This window comes from Diorhabda sublineata, chromosome 5, assembly GCF_026230105.1.
Source record: "Diorhabda sublineata isolate icDioSubl1.1 chromosome 5, icDioSubl1.1, whole genome shotgun sequence".
In the NCBI taxonomy this organism is placed as follows: Eukaryota; Metazoa; Arthropoda; class Insecta; order Coleoptera; family Chrysomelidae; genus Diorhabda; species Diorhabda sublineata.
The window spans coordinates 22,485,643-22,506,430 of record NC_079478.1 but is presented as its reverse complement, the minus strand read 5'-3'; the positions used below and the strand labels follow the sequence as shown (position 1 = coordinate 22,506,430).

The 20,788-nt window shown below is 31.9% G+C and overlaps 1 protein-coding gene across 2 annotated transcripts in view; it reads right to left on the bottom strand.

Annotated features, from left to right (window-relative positions):
* Nucleotides 1-9,252: 9,252 nt before the first annotated feature.
* The window catches only part of LOC130444258 (5-oxoprolinase), a 169,458-nt gene continuing 157,922 nt past the window's right edge, over nucleotides 9,253-20,788 (bottom strand). For both annotated transcript variants that reach the window (XM_056779321.1, XM_056779322.1), the window contains exon 18: nucleotides 9,253-9,518. In XM_056779321.1, the coding sequence (XP_056635299.1) occupies nucleotides 9,357-9,518 (162 nt within the window). In that variant the 3' untranslated portion in view covers nucleotides 9,253-9,356. The remainder of the gene's footprint in view (nucleotides 9,519-20,788) is intronic.

The window sequence follows — 20,788 nt, the reverse complement described above, 5'->3', positions numbered from 1 at the left end:
GGCGAATGGCCTTTCAAAAACCAATATTTAATCACAACTCGATACCTAATATTTCTCAACTCATATTGATAAGTATCAATATGAGTTGAGTACCACGAATAAATTGTTTCATTGGATGTCTGCCGAAATACAGGGTCCTCCACGACGAGCTGAATCGATATGTATATGGGACTAAAAAAACATTATCATATAAAAACAAAAACAAACAATGGAAACGGCTTGACGTTTAAGCGTTAGCTTTTTTGGTCGCTCCACATAACCGACAATTGAAAACCATGAAGATTTCAGTTTTTTCAAGTTTTTACAAAAACCATTAATTCGAGATATATGAATTTACTAACGAAATCCCTTTAATTTAACGCATAGAATCCAATGGTACATCATAACTGTTATCAGATGCTGGGACGAAGTTTATTAAATATAAATATATTTTTCAAAGCCTTCTCAACTTCGGGACTTTATCAGTATTATTATCCAATTGAGCATTGTCGGCACATATGTTGCAGAATAGTGGTAAATCTATTTCGCCTCATACCATTGCTGATAAGCTCATTGTGTAGATCTGTATATTGATCTCAGTGGCTACGATTTGATGGAATATCATTATATCCACTAACAATTAAAATACCAACGAAACATTTGAGTTCCAGATTTCTTTTATAAATAACTGCTCAAAAACATCAACAGCGGCAACTTTAAATTTTAAAAAATTTGGCAACTGTTTTTATGATTAAAATATCCTTTTATAAAATCTGCACAAAGATTTCTATCATTTTTTTTTTAGCCTCTAAACGTGTAACTCATCATCAGTAGGATCTTTATCTAACACTTCTGATTCAGTATCAACATCTTGCCTTTAGTGATTTTCAATCCTGGTACCTCTACAAAACTAATGTAGGTTGGTAGTTGATAACCTGTTATATAATATATATCACCGTTTTCGCTTTCTTCACGAGATAAAACTGTAGGGGCTCAAACAACTCCACATAAATATCGACACATTGTCAGATTCTACTGATTCTAGAAGAATGATTAGTTCGTCCTGAAGAGAAAAACTAATCTTGAAAAAAGCAGTTATTTAATTTCCTTCAAATACTTTGTAATTGTAGAAAACGAACGTCGTTAGAATTATGTCTTGATTGATGTAATTATTATATAACTTTTTCCAAGATAGCGAAAGAAATAATAAGGAGAATATAATTTTTATATGTACCAGATAACATTTATGAAAAGTAGTTGCCCGCCCAATGATGCCGTTAAGCAACAGTGAAGTCAAAGTGCTTTTTTGGCGACTTATATTGATATTATTATTATTATTTTGTATTTAAAATAAACTTTAACTCTTTAGGAATGAAACTATGGGGCTTTCAATTTTTTTACCCCCTTTTTATTTGCAGTTTGTGAAATTTTTCAATGAGCAAATGTTTTAAAGCAATAAAAACTGTTTTGTAGGAGAATCAGCTAGTGACAATTTCTCTTCACTTAAAAAATCATTTGATTGAGGTATAACCACTCAACACAGCATTATAACACTATTATATATTAGATGTTTTTTAAGCCTTCGCTGGTTGGGAGGTCTCACTAGAGGTTGAGCCAATGTGTTGGGATATGTTTCAATGCGATAAGAATATTTTTGGGAGAAGTGAGATATTTCTTCTTTTATTGACTTAATCGATATCGACAAACCATATTAAACAACTAACACACACTGACAGTCGATTTGCAAATAATACCCGAGAAGTGTTTTCAATATCTCATTTAATGAACTATGTGTTCAAAGACACAATTTTTAGCGCTGGCGGGGTGCAAAAACCCGCGAATTGGGAATAGTTCAGCATTGCATTTTGCAATGAAAATTTTTTTTTATTCTAGGTCAACGTAAAGATGCACAAATGTGTAGTTTATAAAACAAAAAGTAATTTCTTCGTCGTCGACATTGTACTTCGTAATTAGTCACAAGTGACTATTTCTCATCCCGTGGGAAAAATATTTGAATCAAAAAATGGAATCATCTCCAAACACAATACCTATTTTGATTACTTCGTTAAGAAAGGAAATAATTGGTGAAACGTTTGTATAACTTATGATGTTTTATCTACAAAATCAGAATAAAGTAAAAATACTACTTTAAGTAATTTATACTTGACAGAGATGAAATGAGTTGCTTACAACTTCACTCTGTAGCCCTGTATACGTTATTTGGTGTGGTTGAATTATGTTTGCTAAGCAGGTTTGTATGTTCCTTGAAATCTTATTTGCCCCATTGTTGACTTTTCTTCTTGTAAGTGCTAAAATGTTTTTAGCCGCACGTAAAATGTGAATTAGTAGTTCTAGTAGGGAGAAGGACTAAAGTGAAGTTGCTGAAAGTAGATTAAGTAGCTGCTGTGCCGCTTTCTAAGGGAATAAACTTCCTAACTAATAATTTGTTTCATACAGGTGACTTCTAAAACAATCAAATTTTTACTTGGTATATATAAGTTTCAGCTACATCTTTATCTTTAACTGAATCTTTTGCCGGACTTTTGTCCAGTATACTGAATTACTCAGATGTAATTGATTTCTAAATACTAAGTGAACAAACAAATTGAATAATGTTGCCTTTTTCTACGCAATAGACATAGACAGAAAAAATAAATTAATAAGAGAACTTGGAATCATATAGAAAAAACTATTTCTTACTTTCATCATAAAACAAAAAAAAGAAATACGATGGTGGAAGTGGGATACTGAAAAGGTCTGGATTGAGACATGGGATATGTAGTTCAAGGAAGAGAATAGAATAAATAAAGATTGAGAAATTTTTGGAGCGAAATGAATTAATCATTCCTCTACACCGGGTGCAGTATTTCGAGGAATTTTAATCTCTTGTATTCATTAATAACCATAATTAAGAATTAATTATTTTTATTTCTATTATGCAATCTCCGGTTTTTCTCTTGAAGATATCGTATACTAACAGACATGTTGGTGTCTTCGAATTATGCCCATTGGAATAATTTTTCACACAATTTTCATCTAGTTTGCATTTGTTAGTGTGATTGAAGTCGATTTTCGATTGTTCATATTCCATTGTGCACTGTCCAATGTTCAAGAACAATTTTTACTATTTGAACAGATAAACATCAAGCGTCATATACAGTGTTAAATTCATTTTTGGATATTCAACATGTAGTCACATTCGGAAATTATCAAATATACCATCATTTAATCATAGCTTTCACAAATTGCTCCAGCAGCTCAATTTTTACGAGGATATATTGATATATAGTTATCTAGAACAGTTCCATGCATAAACAAAATATAGCAACGAATAATAACTTATTAGAAGTGTCATTGAAAAGTTTGACGTCAAAAATGTAAACCAGAGTTACGCGATAAACTAAAAGAAAAAGGAGTATCGAACCATCATCAAGTATCTGTAGTTAAAAGGGTTAACAGGTAAGCAGATTTACAAAGATATGCTTAATACCCTTGGTGATCAATGTCCTTCCTATGCGACGATGAAAATTTGGACTGCAAGCTTCAAAAGAGGTAAATTTACCATTGAAGTCGATGACCGATCGGGAAGGCCAGTTTCTGTGTCAGTCCCCGAAAATATCGGTATAGTTCATGACATGATTTTATCAGACCGTCGAATTGGGCTAAAACGGATATCTGAAGCACTGAATATTTCATACGAACGCGTTGAATGTTGACCAAAAGCGTGCAGGGGAAGAAGTATCGCGTTCGATCTGTGTTCGATTTGAAAAGGATGTAGACTTTTTAAGCCGAATTGTTACTGTGGATGAGACTTGGGTACATTTCTACGATCCAGAATCAAAACAAAAATCGATGCAATTGCGACACTCTGGTTCTCCAAGAAGTTTCGTGTCCAAAAATCTGCTGGAAAAGTTCTTGCTTTAGTTTTTTGGGATTGCCATGGAGTAATCATGATTGATTTTTTGGATAAGGATAGAATAATAACTGTTGATTACTATTCGACATTACTGATAACTCTACGGGGAAAAATTAAAGAGACTGTCATCTCTTTTCTCAACTGAAAAAAAGTTTAAAAGGTCGAAAATTCTCTTCCAACGAAGAGGTAATAAAACTTGTGCAGACCTGGTTTGCAGAGCAAGAAAAAACGTTGCAGGTTCGTTGTAATAAATGTATACAATTAAGAGGAGAATATGATGAGTAATAAAATATTTTGACTTTGAAATTTTGTTTGGTTCTATAGTAGGCTAAGAATTTCTCAATATATCCTCGTATATGCAGAATCGAATATTCTCCATTTCTCAATATCCCATTCTATTCCGCCCCTGAAGTATGAAAAGCAGAAATAATTTGTATTCCTACTTTTCCCTAAATTTAGCATTCTTAAATAAACTTGCTACATAATTTATCGTATATACGTAATTGAAGTAGACGACGATGTAGACTTTAAATCTTGTGATGAACACAAATGCTTCATAACTTTCTAAAATCCAACACTCTTCCTAAACTACATGGCAAGTCTTCCAACGTAATCATTTTACGTTAAACTACATATCAACTGCCAATAACAAGAATGATTTATTATTCCATTGTGCAAGTATTTACACTCTAACCTCAAAATTCACTTGTTTTGTTTACTTCAGGTGGATGAGCTCAACTCGGAAATTCTCGGAACAAAATACAAACAGAACGCTCCTCGAGTTCAACACAAAGCTATAGACAAACGTTACCAAATTTGATTGAAAACATCATTTGCATCCGCAAATTCAGTAGCAGATATTTGCATTCGTCTCCGCGCAATGTTCACCTGAAATATGTATGCTTTCGAATCATCAGATATTGTGGTAAATTCACTTCTTTGTGAGGATATATTCAAATCGTACATCTTTGCCATTTCGTCATCAAAATAGCATATCACCTCTATACTAAAAATAAAAGTTCTCAATGCAGTAAAGATATGTATGCAGACCATTGGATGCTGCTATTTTGCAGTTGTCCTGTTTCATTTTGTACCCAAGGTTTCTATTCTTTTCTGTCTCCTTCTAATCTTTCAATGAGATTTGGGGTTTTTCCTGTCTCATCCGTTAATAATTGCTCAATTACTGTATTCGTCAGATTTGGCTCCCTGTGACTTCTTCCTTTGTTCATAACTCAAAAATCCGATTTAGCAAGCAAGCCGTGACTCAATTGAAGCTATGAGAAATATCTCGTTCCAAGTACTGGACGTGATCCCAATCGAGACTTACAAGAAATATACGGAAAATTGGATTAAACTTTGGCAACCTTGTATCGAATCCAAAGGAGCCAATTTTGAGGTAATAATATTTATTTGATTTGTAATAGAATACTTGAAAATATTGTTATTGTTTGCATCAAAATTGATCACCACATGGTATAAATACGAATAGTATGACAAACAGTATTTAAACAAACAATCAACAATTCAAAACAAATTACCCAATAATAATTATCCTATCAATCATTATAATACAGTAGGCAAACTAATGCTTTCGAGAAAGCGATTATAATGTTACAGGGTTACTACTTAAGTTTTGAGACAAATAAAAACAAATATTTATATTTGGATATGGCTTCAAATTATTCACTTTTCGGTTATAGAAAAACATTGAACTCGCAATTTATTTTGATCTGAGGGAATAATGAGAAATCAGTGGGTGCTAAACAAGGAATGTACGGCGGATGACCCCATAATATCGATGTTTTGACTGTTAAACAACGTTTTTGTTTGAACTAATGTGGGACAACTAATTTTCGCAGAGAATTTTATGCGATTGGTTTGCCTGATTCTTTAGAATGTTGGCAAACAAATGTTGATGTACCATGCAAAATTGCTGGTACATCGTTGCTCTAATGGAACAGTGACCCATACAGTCTATTATTGTTTAATTTTGTATATATATATATATATATATATATATATATATATATATATATATATATACAGGGTGAATCGGCAGAAGCACACACTCTAGGAGTGTATTATACACGTGAAAATTATTTAAAAAAACTCATATGGTTTTATCCGATTTTCATCTGTTTTTAAGTTATAGCATATTAACAAATAAACAAATTATCACCTGAAAATGTTCTTAATCATAGCGTTCTTTCAATAATTGTTGAAAAATAGAGCCATTGACTTCTAATCATTTTCTGCTTCGTCTACGAAGAGCGTTTGTTGCTCCCCCAATTGATTCATTTCTTTCTTCTTTAATATGGGCTGAAATATTCTCAATTCGTCTAATTAGTGGATCCCGTGTGTCCACTTTTATTTTGTAGACTTCATTTCTCATCCAGCCCCATAAACAAAAATCTAGTGGTGGCTGGAGATCTTGCAGGCCAATTAATGGGACCTCCACGACCAATCCAGCGCCCTGGATAACGTTCGTCCAAATGTTGCTTGACCTGTCGAGCGACATGTGCAGGAGCTCCATCGTGTTGATAGTACATCTGCATTCTAATATTTACAGGAACATCCTCTAGTAGGCCTTGTAATTCATTTTGTAAAAAATTTAGGTAGTTGTCTCATATGAGACGTTTCTTCAAAATGGAAGGGCCAATTAAATAACTGTCGACCATACCACACCACACGTTTACAGAAAACCGATGTTGAAAATTGCTCTCGACTGTTGCGTGGGGATTTTCCTCCGACCATACATGATAGTTACGAGTATTATTAATACCATGACGGGTAAATGTAGCTTTATCCGTATAGATTATACTCGATACAATACCGACAAAACTTCATACGGTTAGCGTAATCCTTTGGTTGTAGGTGCTGTACTCTCTATACGTATATAAGCCTTGTTCGTGGAGTGTGAAATTCCCAATTGAGTGGAATTTTTCCGTGAGCTAGTAGTTGCATCTTCTTCTACTAGATGCAGAATATTTTTTACTTCTACCAAACCTTGTTGAGTAGCGCGTTCAAATGATATATTAGCACAGGGAAGCTTACCAGTCATACCAAATTTGTTAAAAACTAATAAATACGTTTTTATCAGGATATCTTTGGTGTGGAAAATGTGGACGATATTCTTCAGCAGCAGCTATAGCATTCTCATTACAGAAACCATAAACAAACACCATATTTGCATATTCTAAATTTGAATAAGTATCTGGCATTTTGCAACACTAACAATCACATAAATTCGAAATTAAACGTTGAGTTACTGTTCACTGTCAGTTCATCAAAACGTTAGAATTATCTAGAATTCCTTTGAGCCTCGAACATGGCATACTTCGATAATGTTAAAATTCAGATACGAGTGGAAAGCTAGATGAACATTTGTAATTACTCCATAACTTGAAAACAAATGAAAATCGAATAAAAACATATGAGTTTTTTTACATTATTTTCACATTTCATATATATTTTCATATATATATATATATATATATATATATATATATATATATATATATATATATATATATATAGTTTTTGTTTGATAATTTTTAAAAGAAAGATCAATTTTGACAACTTTTCTTTATCAAAATATGATATTGACAATGACAATTTGCTTATTTATATTGATTTATAGATCACCTTCATCATGAATATCAAAATAAGGATAAAATATACTTAGAACTTTGTTCTAATAAGAAAAATAAATTTTTCCTTGGCTCTACATCTCAATTATATAGCAGTAATCTATTAAATTATTTGTAGTTTTATTGGAATTTACAAAATAGAACTATAAAATTTACTTAAATTATTTAGATCTTTTTTATCATATATAGCTTTTTCGTTCTTATGAATGTGAACCATTTCTAAAAATTACCTTTTTCGTGTATTAGATTCCGTTTCAAGAATTTTTGAATCCTTATATTGAATTTAGACTTTTTTGACATTTCATGGTTCGTTAATGTAGTTCTATTTTTTTATCGTATTGATGACCTCTATTTTCTAAACACTGAGATGTTTGCCCTATGTAGAGAGCGTCACAATTAGTACAAGGCACTTGATATATAATACTTCTTTTGATTTTTGGTGTTTTAGATTTTAATTTAGTGAAATATTTGGATAATGTATTATGTCCTTTATGACTTATACTAATATCATATTTATTGAAATAATTCGATAATTGTTGAGAATGTCCTTGTACATATGGTAAGGAAAAATATTTTATTTTTCGATTTTTCGTTTCTGTTTTTGATTTGATTGTAGTATCTGTACATTCTTTTCTTATGTTATCAGTTATTCCGGATAATTATTTTCTTTCAATGCAGCTTTTGCTTTTTAAATAGCTAAGCATCTAAATTCAGGATCTTATTATCACTGATCTTTTTTTGTGACATAGAATGACACGAATTGAAGTTTAAATATCTTGAGGACCAAGTTGGTTTCGTATACCATTCTGTTCTTGTGTTATTGTTAATTTTATATAATGTGACATCAAGAAAATTGATTTTATTATTTTACTCAACCTCGATTGTGAATTGAAGTTTTTCATGATAAGTATTGAAGATTTTACTTATGTTTTTAATTTGATTCCTTGGTACAACAGTAATTCAATCATCTACATATCGGAAAAAGAATGGAATATTTATATCAACGATTGTCAAATTATGCGGTATCCAACGTGGAGAAATCTTTTTGACAGCTAAATATATATGCAATACTGAATGTTTGCGAGTAGAACTGCTGCCCAAGTATGCTTCAGTCTCACGGTATGTCACATGAAGATCTTGCAATATCACTTAACGCACAACAGCCGATTAAGGACGACTTTCACGAAATTCATACTGTTGCGAAGTGGGACCATGACTTATCTCGGAAAACCAAAGAAACACGGGGACTCGAGATAGTGCTTCATCACCAAAAATCGTTCTTACTACGTTCACCATTTAAAATGTCGACCATTATGATAACAATGTCAAATTTGACATATTCATATCAAATGCCACATTTCAAAACTTGAATTAAAGCCCTCATAGTTATTGAAAACAAAAGTTTAAATCAAAATAATGTGATAACTGACAAAAACTTTGTACTATGCAAATACTAAGTATTTTTTGCATATACTAAGTTTTTTAGTTCATATGATTTCAATCATTCCAAAGATAAGCATATAATAATATTAAATTGATATAATTAATGTCGTTTAAAGACACTGTAATTTATCTACTTAGTATTCATTCATAAAATAAGAATAGTTCTACCTACATGAAACTCAAAACATCATCATCCGGGAGTAAACTACTTTTATTCACAAACTTCCTGAAAATTCCTATAAAACCGGAATAAAAACAAAGTAGTGAGAACTAATATAAATTTTACTTGTACGACTGTAACAAGATACGTTTCAAAATTGTTAGCGAGATCTTGGAAAATTAACCAGCCTCACACGTGGAAACTGAATTTATACGCTCTCTTGCGTTTGTCTGTAATGGAAAAGGCTGCCACGTTCTACAAACGTCACTTTATATGGGGATGTCTCTTGGGAAACGGTGTCCTCTTGAATCTCTGACGGTTCATTTCTACCGTAACCTCCACCTGCAGGTGTGTGTAGTTGAAATATATCCTGTAACAAAACAAATATTGTATAATACTGTGGTTTGTGATACTGTGCACTTAAATATATATAGGTTATATAGAATTTGAAATTTTCAAATTATATCATGTATTCATATAATATGTGACTCATTTGGATTGAAAATACACATGTAAAGTTTGTTTTTCTACGTTTTCAACAAATTATTTCTCAATAAAACATGCACAAATAACCGTCAAACTTGTTAAAAGATGTGAAAATTAATATTAAGGTAGAATCATCCAAAAAGTGGCATTTAGACTAGCTATACAATAGATTTTACGACTTAGGAAATGAACCAGTTTATTTCAAATACCAAATTTTTATACGGTCCCCCAAATCGGAGAGATTTTCTGCGCAGTTTTCAACATTGCACAGTTTCGTTGCCGAACGAAAAAAGAAACACGGATTTTGAGCCCGTCTGATCTCATACATAAACATGGATCAGCAACTTATGTTTGATAAGTTATCCAAATTTGACGTTTCGACTTCTTTTAGTCTTTATTTAAATATTTTTGGAGAAAGAACTCTAAACGTCAAATTTTTATCTATATTATGATTATGAGAGAAACTAATTCTAAAATCCTAAAATCCAGAACATTTAGAAGCATAAACATATCAAAAGGTCTAAAAAATAAGAAATTGAAGAATTAGTATATTAGTCCAATCAATGACGACAAAAAAGTGTAAAGTGTATATTTATCTCATACATTTGTATGAAAATTTGGATTTAGGTTCAACTTCCCCTTCTGTTTCAAAATCTGCACTAAGCCGACGGTTGCATTTTTAGAGGTAAAAACCACCCCTATACTGGAAAAAAATTCTAATTTAGATTGGAGCATGTAATCAATTTAAATCATATTTGTATCAGATAAATAAAAGTCAATGCCAATTTTTATAATTTATCATTCATTCAGTTTCGGCCCTTAACAACCACCCCTTGTGACAGATATATTAGAAAATAATGATTAACATCTCATTAAACAGTTATCTAACTGATTAAACAGCCTCTAATTGCATAAAAATTTGGATTTAGTTTCTGTATACCCTCTATACAGCTTGAACTAAAAACCACCATAAAACTATATATGAAAATACATGGAAATTGCTATTAAGTAACCTGAAAACCCAATTCTTGAAAATTTAAATTTAGGCTCAACTTATTCTCTACTTCAAAATTACCTCTGTATTCGGAGTTGCTTTTCATTTTTTAAGGATGGAAAGCACCCCTGCTTAAGAAATTTTCATTATTACAAAAAATAAATACAAAAATTAATTTTCCTCGCTACTCTCGTCTTCCTCTTAAAGTCTTTTTATTTCCATCTCATCTTCGTCTTGTATCTCGTCTTCTTGGTCCATAATGGAGACTGCGTTGACGCGGTTGTTTCTATTGAACTTCATGCAAGCTGAACTGCAGAATAATCCAATCCTGCGGAAACCACACGCTACAAGGTACCCTTTTTTGCAGCTACAAAACATCATTCGGAGTAATTCTTCAGGTGCAGGTTGGTCCGAAGATTTTATTGGCTGCAATATTTATCCACCCCCAATCAATTGGGCCAATATTTTTATTTCCCAATTGAGTTTGTAAGTAAACACCCTTTATATGCCCGTTCAAGGCCCAACTGATAGCACGATGGAGGCTAATTTGAAAACACTTTTTCTGGTAGTAGCTTTTATAAATGACTCATTTTTTCAAGATATTCAGAAAAATTACTAATTTTTTCCATTTTACTTGATTGCATATCTTTTGATTAGCCATACAACATTATAGTGCAATACTGATCAGCTTCTATAATATCATCAATCATCAATCACTGCGGCTGTTGAAAATTTGGTGTTTATCTTGTTAGTCTTGTCGTTTTTTAAAGCTTAATAAACTTTTTATTTCCTTTATTAAATAACACTAAAGTCGAATCACAACTGGTGAAGCAATGAGCGAATATTTTTAATTCTGAGCAATCCGGGTGATATATTTCCAATGGTTTAAAAGAATATATCGCATTAGCCTAGTTACAAGAAATAAATTTCTTCTTCGGCTGCTGCTTTACAGGTCAAAATCACAAGTATATCTTGTGTGCTCATTGAAATGTTGCTCCGTATACTTTATATAATTGAAAGTTCAACTAGGCCTCAAATATAGCCAGTATGTGTGTTCATCAATATAAATTTCTTTAATTTCTTATTTCTTAGATCTTGTGATATATTTGTTGTTTCTAAATGTTCTTGATTTCAGGTCTCTTCTGTTTCAAAATTTGATTTTTTAATATATATTTTGATAAAGACTTAATGAAAATGTATCTATCTATTTTCTACTCTACAAAATTTTGCGTACTATTAATAGTTTTCAAGTTATTTTGAAGAAAATACGATTTTTTGTTAAATTGGGAAAATAATTTCCTCAATTTTTTTCAAAAATAACTTTGACCTGGTCAAACGCTCAGAACGTATTATTAGGACATGAATAAAACGAATAGTGAAGTGGCAATGATTTTTTTAAATGGGGTGGAAGAGAGGTTAAGATTGTCAGTATTTTTTTGTAACGAAAAAATAGAAATCGACATTATTTTCTTCATAATTTGCTTAGTTTTAATGCTAGAAACTTTTTAAAAAAATAAAAATAAAAGTTTTTTGAGGGACTTTAAAAAAGTTTTGGACGAGAAATGCATTGATTTTCGATTATTGTACGTAAAAACTTTCCATTCAAAAATACCGATCAACTTTGAACAAGCAATAACTCCGTTTGTCTAACAATCTAAAAACGTGGTTTTTGCCTTAAAACCGACAATTTCCCTCCGAATAAGTCGAAAAGTAATGACTTTCAGAAAATGGTCATTGATTGGACTATTACACATAAAATATTAATAAAAGTATGTAACCTCTGATAATCCTTCATCTAATGGTGTGCCCTCATTCTACGCTTATAGAACATTTAGGGATTTTAAGAGAAAAATATGAAAATTCTTTCAATAATTAACATCTTATTTATGATGCAATATTAGAATATAAAATAGTTCAATACCTAGTACAACAAAACAAAAATTTAAATATAAATATCAATCAAACATCATTAAATAATTATACGAAGCGGCATAATGAAAAAACTAAATTGTTATACGCACAAATTAATCAAAAAACTATGAAGAATTACATAACTGTAATAATAGATGAAAAAAGAGATCCACCTATTAATTATGAGCCAAGTACAAGAATTTACAAAAAAATTACTTAAAAAAGAAATAAACTTCTTCCTAGATGTGCTCCATAAAACAGTAAAATCTAATAATTAAGTAATAGTATCTACAAGTCATAAAAATAATATCGAACATCAACCTAAAGATGATATTAACAAAAATTCATTACAGATTGACAACGATGGTGTGTCAAGAGATAAAAATTCAGAATAGAGAAGATAATCCATAAATTTTTCTCTAAAGCTGGGACAAGCAGAAATTCAAATAAGTCGATATGACTTCATACATTATCATAACCTTACCCCTATAGTCACATAATTTTAATAACAAAAAATTCAGCATTACATTAGAGTAGTCGTTAGAAAATTATATAATCAAAAAAGTCGCTAAGATATTTGATGATATAACACGCAAATTCAATAATGTATTAGAAAACTGGTTTAAATCATACTGAAACAAATACTTATATTGTCATCAAGAGTTATTGTGTGAACAATTTATGTGACTCTCAGCTTCAAAGATATGATTATATTTTTGTCCGTCACATCCAACTGATATACCAATATTTTAATTATTTCTGCCCATAAAAGTATCCATTCGTATTCCACGTCTAACGTTAGATATAGTATTCTATTCAAAATTCATAAATATCCATTATTTCAAGCTAATAATAGAACACCATGTCTTGAAGGAATATCCCAAACCAAAATCACTTTTACAAGTATCCTTTTACATTGTGAGATTAGTATTTCTGATGGTACTGATGTAATTAGGACCTTTATCGAATTTATTTCCCGGCACCGCTAATTAAAATTATTCGCATCTGAGCCTTGAGTTAGTTGCTTCATTGTATTAGTCGGGACCGTCAAATTCAAAATTACTTTCAGAGCACATCTCAATTTCGTTATAATTTAATAACGAAAGTAAAGCCTCGGTGACTGAGAAAACAGGATTTGTTAAATAGTTTATACTGAAAAGATTTTATTTACGAAATTACATGTATTTTCAACAATTCTAGAAAAGTGTTTCACAACGACTTTTCAAATTGAATACCGCACTTTACAAATGTAATGGATATCTTACTATTTGTTCGAGTATTATATTCTCAAACCAATGAATGATCATTCGATTTTAGAATCGATGATCTTTCAAAAATGATTAATAAATTTACGACTACCTGATCTCAAAAAAAAATGAGAGTGAGTTGTCAGTGCATTGGAAAATGAAAAGTCAAATTAATTTCTCTTGATGAATTAACATAGTTCTTTTATTCAATTTACGTTTCAAGTGTTATTTACTGTATTTGGGCGCAGGACAAGTTTTGTGTTTAACATTTTGTGTAGTGTAGTCATATTTTATTGTAACTTTTTATCCTGAAAGTGTCTCAATTTATATCGACAGAAGTCAATAAGGCGCCAACTACTGTAGCTTTACGACCTAAAGTAGTTGCTAAATAAAAGATTATTCATAGTGGCGTATGTCTTTTAGCCTTATACTAAAATACCGTTTTGTGCTACCAAAAATCAGCAACTGCTACAGTCTAAGTGCTGTACAGTTAACAAGTACGTGCAGCGCTCCTCACGGTTAGATATAAATAGGCGTGTGGGTAAAGTGGTTGAAGAACACGGTCATTTTCCAACCATCTTTGTGGTCCTTCGAGCCGGATAGCAAAAAAGGTATTTACAGAGCCTTTCTTCATACTATTCTTCGAGATTATATGCAATTGTCACAGAAAATTCAACTTCCTTCAAGATATTCAAGTTCCTGTGTCCCTAAGCAGCAGTAACTTCCAGTATTCAAGGTAGGATCTAACCTTTAATCTTCCCAAGTGCATTGTGCGTTAAAAAAAATCAATATATTGCTAGTTCATTTAATATTTCCAAATATTCGAACTCAATTTAGTATAATTTCAAGTTTCAATTGTAAAATTCCAATCTATTCTATTTCGTACAATTGCAAGTGAAATTTTCAAAAAATATCTCTGGAAAATTTAAAAACACAGAGAAGATCTGTGAAATCTTCTATTACCAGAATGAATAACTGGATAACTTCCCAATCTACTGTTACAAATGAAACTGCATTTATGAATGAATGTATAAACAGACGCGACAAGCTTGAAAAGTATTTCTTACAATATGAAAATATTCAAGGTCAAATTGAAATGCTTATTGAAAACTCTCAGGATGAATTATCAGATAACGAAGACATAGACTTAGTTGAGAAAAAATATTTCACAACTAATTCTGAACTATCTAGAATGATTGATGAATTGACATCGAACGATAATTCAAACTCTCAGAGTCAAACTAATAATAATTGTAATATCGACGTCAAGTTACCTGATATTTCCTTGTTTAAATTTAAGTGTCAGACGTCAGAGTGGCCTTCATTGGTTCAACTCTTTGAAAATCTGATTATTTCTAACAATAGCTTAACAAATATCAAAAAATTGCTATATTTAAAAGCTTCCCTTTCTAACGAGCCCTTGCAATTGATAGACGATCTAGAACTTTGTGATGACAATTTTCAAATAGCTATAGATACTTTAAAACAAAGGTATGATGATCAAAGTGTTCTACTGTATAACTTAATTGATCAAATATACCAACAAAAACCTGTGAGCAAAACTTGCCCTACGCTTTTACGTGAAATAACGGCTAAAATGTATAAAATTATACAATCAATGTCAAAACTAAATTTAAATCCAAAACAGTTATTAGATTATATTTTCATTTTCTGGATAGATAAAAAACTAGATCTACCAACTCGTAAATTATTTGAACAAAGTAAAAAACAAGGTGAAATCCCGTCCCTTGAGAATTTTTTCGATTTTTTGAAACAACGTAGTGGTATTCTAGAGCGCACTCAAAATATTCAAGCTTCTACTTCTAATTAACAAAAGTTTAGTCCCAAATATTCGAAAACAACTGTTCACGTGAATTCTATGATTCCTACAAACAGTCAATCACATTGTTATTATTGTAAAAATGCTTCACATCGTATCTATACGTGTGAATCATTTAAAAATTTGTCTATCAGTGATAAATATAAATTCATACATTCGAATAATCTCTGTAAAAACTGTCTAGGAGGTCGCCACATCACAAGGGATTGTAAATCTCTAAAATCTTGTTCAATATGTCAAAAAAGACATCATACTTATCTCCATTCTGACTCTTTCCGTGCAAATGATAATGCACATAATAATAATAATGGTTCTATTTCCCAAAACCGTTATAACAACTCACAATCTATTCACTCCAATGTACATACGACAAATGGTCAACATCCTCACACCAAATCGATAAATAATCGAAATAATAACTTTAATCGTCAAATTGACGAAAATTCACATTCTCACCAGGCTACTGATAATCGACAAAATCCTTCTAGACCACAGAAGAATTATGATAATGCTGAAACCAACGAAAACTCACAAGATAATAATTCTAACGTATCTGCTATACAAACACAATCCTTATCTGCTCTATCCACTGAATGCCACGTGCTTCTAGCTATGGCTAAAATAATTATGTATGACTCTCACAATAACCCATTTAAAACTACTATTCTGCTAGACAACGGTTCCCAAAACTCATTTGTTTCACAAGAACTGGTAAATAAACTACAATTGAAAACGTTTGAAAAAACACTGCAAATTTCCGGCATATCACAAACAGTATCAACCACAAATAAAATGGTTCATTTAAAATTCTTTCCACATTCCAATCCGATCAAACACTTTGAAATACCTTGTGCAGCATTGCCAAAAATTACTTGCAAATTACCACAAGTAAAAATTAACGTAAGCCAGGTACCTCTGCCTACTGATATTATTCTAGCCAATCCAGAATTTAACATACCATCGGAGATTCACATTCTAGTTGGGGCCGATTTATATTAGAAACTTCTTACACCAGGTATCATAGATCTCGGTAAAAAATTACCTAGTTTACAAAATACTAGCTTAGGCTGGATAATTGCTGGAACTATTCCAAACAGTGCTTCTTTTAATTCCGTGAATATTCAAAATAATGATTCCGTGTTTACAAGCTGTAATCATATTTCTATATCGAACAAAGACCTAAGTTCATCTCTTTCTAAATTTTGGGAACAGAAGGAAATTCCTTCTAAGAGTATTCTCTCGTCTGACGACGAACTAGCGGAAACTATTTTTCAAAATTCCACACAAATTCTGGAAAACGGCAGGTTCCAAGTCAATTTCCCGTTGAAATCTGAAAAAGAACACCATAAACTCGGTGAATCATGAAAATCCAGAATTATTTTCTGAATATAGTAAATTTATTTCTGATTATGTAAACTTGGGACATGCAAAATATGTCACTCTTAACCTCACTAATTCAAAAAACGAATTAAAATATTTTATCCCACACTTATGCGTAATTCGTGAACAAAGTATATCTACAAAACTTCGTGTTGTCTTTGATTCTAATTGCCCTACCTTAAGAGGTGTTTCTTTAAATGATATAACTTTGAAAGGGTACCAGATGCAACCAGATCTATTCGATATTCTTTGCCGTTTCAGGCTAAATAAGTTTGCGATAACTTCTGACGTACAAAAAATGTTTCGTCAAATTTCTATAAACACAGAACATCGTTTTTTACAAAATATATTATGGCGAGAAAATCCTCAACAACCCCTGCAGTGCAAAGAGTTATCAACTCTAACTTATGGTTGCAATTTCTCTCCGTTTGTAGCGACAAGAGTATTGCAAGAGATTGCAAATAATAATAGTTCCAATTTCTCTTTAGCGGCAAACGCCCTCATATCCGAAACTTACATGGATGATATAACTTCAGGTACAAATTCTGAACATGAATTGATAAAATTAATTCAAGAATTAAAAATTGTATTAGGAAATCACGGGTTCAATTTACATAAGTGGGCCTCAAATAACTCAAACGTTCTCGCTGAAATTTCTGATTCAAACAATTCTTCCTTCTTACAAAATCCTGAAAAATGCATTAGTCTTGATTTAGAAAATTCTCAAAATAAAGTTCTAGGCCTAAATTGGATCCCAGCTTCTGATAACATTTGAACATTTCTGTCCCCACTACCTTTTCAACCAAGAGAAAAATTCTCTCAACCACATCGCGATGTTTCGATCCTCTCGGACTTTATAATCCCATAATATTGTCTGGAAAACTTTTGGTCAAACAATTATGGCAAGCTAAACTTGACTGGGACACAGAGATATCAGATCCAGTCATACTGGAAAAATGGCATACATTCGTCAACAATATTTCTAAGCTATCTCAATTAACTATTCCAAGATTCATTTTTTTGGACAAATCTATCAATCTCATCGAAATGCATGGTTTCTCAGACGCGAGTCTGAAAGCTTTTGGCGCATGCGTGTATTTACGAAACATTTATTCTGACAATTCTGTTGCCTGTAATTTAATTTCTGCAAAATCGCGTATATCCCCCGTTTCTACCACAATTACACTTCCTCGGTTAGAATTATCAGCCTACTGTCTAATTTAGTGGACAAAATTTATAAAAACTTTCAAACAAAGATTAATATTATTTCTGTAAATCTCTGGTCCGACAGCCAGATCGCTTTATGCTGGCGCAATGGTGAACCCAGCCGTTGGACAGTATTTGTAGGCAACAGAGTTGCTAAAATTCAAGCCATAACTAAAGATCATTCATGGAGGTATGTAAATACTATCGATAATTCCGCTGATTTGGTGTCACGTGGAACTAGCGCAAATAATTTAATTTCTAATAAACTTTGGTGGCATGGACCGAAATTTCTATCAAATCCCACTCTCGATTTATCAAAATTTGATAATTTTGCATACCCAAACCTTCATCTTTCTGACATTCCCGAAACAAAAACTGTCGTCATGACTACCCCAACAGAAGAAAATTTTCTTTTAACTTTATTTTCTAAATTTTCCTGTTATAAGAAGTTGCAAAGAACAATGGCGTACGTACATAGGTTCATCAGAAATTGTAAGAATTGAACAAATTTTCTGGTCCTTTGACAGTATCCGAATTGAGCAAATCTGAAATCTTTATAATCAAGACCCTACAACAAACTAAATTTCAAAAGGAAATTAATGAGATTAAACAGAATAAAATTTTATCTGATAAGCAAATAAATAAGCTGAAACCTTTTTTAGACGATAAAGGAATGCTTCGAGTCGGTGGACGTCTTGCTAACGCTGACCTTTCTTTTAACCAAAAATATCCATTACTTCTGCCGTCAAAAAATATAACTGTCAACTTAATGATTAAAGCTGAACATGAAAGGCTTGGACACGCTGGAGCTCAAACAGTGTTGTACAATTTTCGACTAAATTTCTGGCCATTAAATGGTTTAAAAATTACCAAAAAGCCTATTCGAAGCTGTCATAAGTGTTTTCGTTTTTCAACTAAGCCATATACACAAATTATGGCAGAACTTCTACGAGATAGAGTCATCCCTGCTCGACCGTTTCAAAAAACAGGACTGGACTCCCTTGGTGAAATGCTATATTGCGCTTTTCGTATGTTTTGTCACTAAAGCTATTCACATTGAAGCTGTTACTTCTTTATCAACTGAAGCCTTTATCTTGACCCTAAAACGGTTCATTTCCCGTCGTGGCAAACCTGCCAAAATTTATTCCGACAACGCCACTAATTTTCAGGGCGCTGATAACACTTTTAGAAATTTAGAAATATTTTTCAAAAATCAAAATAATATTGATTCTATTCAAAATTTTTTATCGCATTCCAAAATTGAATGGAAATTCATACCTCCTAGAGCGCCACATTTTGGAGGAATATGGGAAAGCGGAATAAAAAGCTCGAAAAAGCTCATGTCAAAAATTCTTGGAGACTCCAAATTAGCATATGAAGAGTTCTCTACAATTCTAGCCCAAATAGAGGCAATTTTAAATAGCAGACCTATATCACCATTATCTAATGACCCTTCTGACTTGAAATGTTTGACCCCAGGTCATTTTCTTATCGGCGCTAGCCTAACTTTCTTTCCTGAAAAAGATAATACCACTATCCCTGAAAATCGGCTGTCACTATGGCAACAATGTACAAAGTTACAACAACAATTCTGGCGCCGCTGGTCGACTGAATACTTGAATCAATTACAAAATCCACCAAAGTGGCTTAAGTCTTTCCCTAATCTGAAAGTTGATTCTTTAGTTCTTCTTAAAGAGGATATGCTACTCCCTCTACAGTGGTCTACAGGAAGAATCATCGAAATGATGCCGGGGCCTGATGGGAATGTGAGGGTAGTAAAAGTTAAAACAGCAACTGGTATATACACCAGAGCCATCTCTAAAATAGTCCCTTTTCCTGAGTCTGATGAGTCACTTCTCGGTGAAAAGTGACTGATATTTAACATAGGCTTGTAAGTTATATGAACCACCTTGTTGTTTACATTTTTTTAGTAGTTACATTGGTTACTATAATGTAGTTTCCAATAGGAATCGTTAATTTTTCTTAATGTCATAAAATGCATTCCCTTTCTCGATTTTTAATTTTTACCGTGCGATATTGACATGCTTACAAACATTTTAATGCTATTTCAGTCCCATTTATCGAGCATTTTGAAACCTTTCAAGTTTCAAGGGGCCCAATATGTTCGAGAATTATATTCTCAAACCAATGAATGATCATTCGATTTTAGAATCGATGATCTTTCAAAAATGATTAATAAATTTACGACTACCGGATCTCAAAAAAAAATGAGAGTTGTCAGTGCATTTAAAAATGAAAAGTCAAATTAATTTCTCTTGATGAATTTACATAGTCCTTTTATTCAATTTACATTTCAAGTGTTATTTACTGTATTTGGGCGCAGGACAAGTTTTGTGTTTAACATTTTGTGTAGTGTAGTCATATTTTATTATAACTTTTTATCCTGAAAGTGTCTTAATTTATATCGACAGAAGTCAATAAGGCACCAACTACTGTAGCTTTACGACCTAAAGTAGTTGCTAAATAAAAGATTATTCATAGTGGCGTATGTCTTTTAGCCTTATACTAAAATACCGTTTTGTGCTACCAAAAATCAGCAACTGCTACAGTCTAAG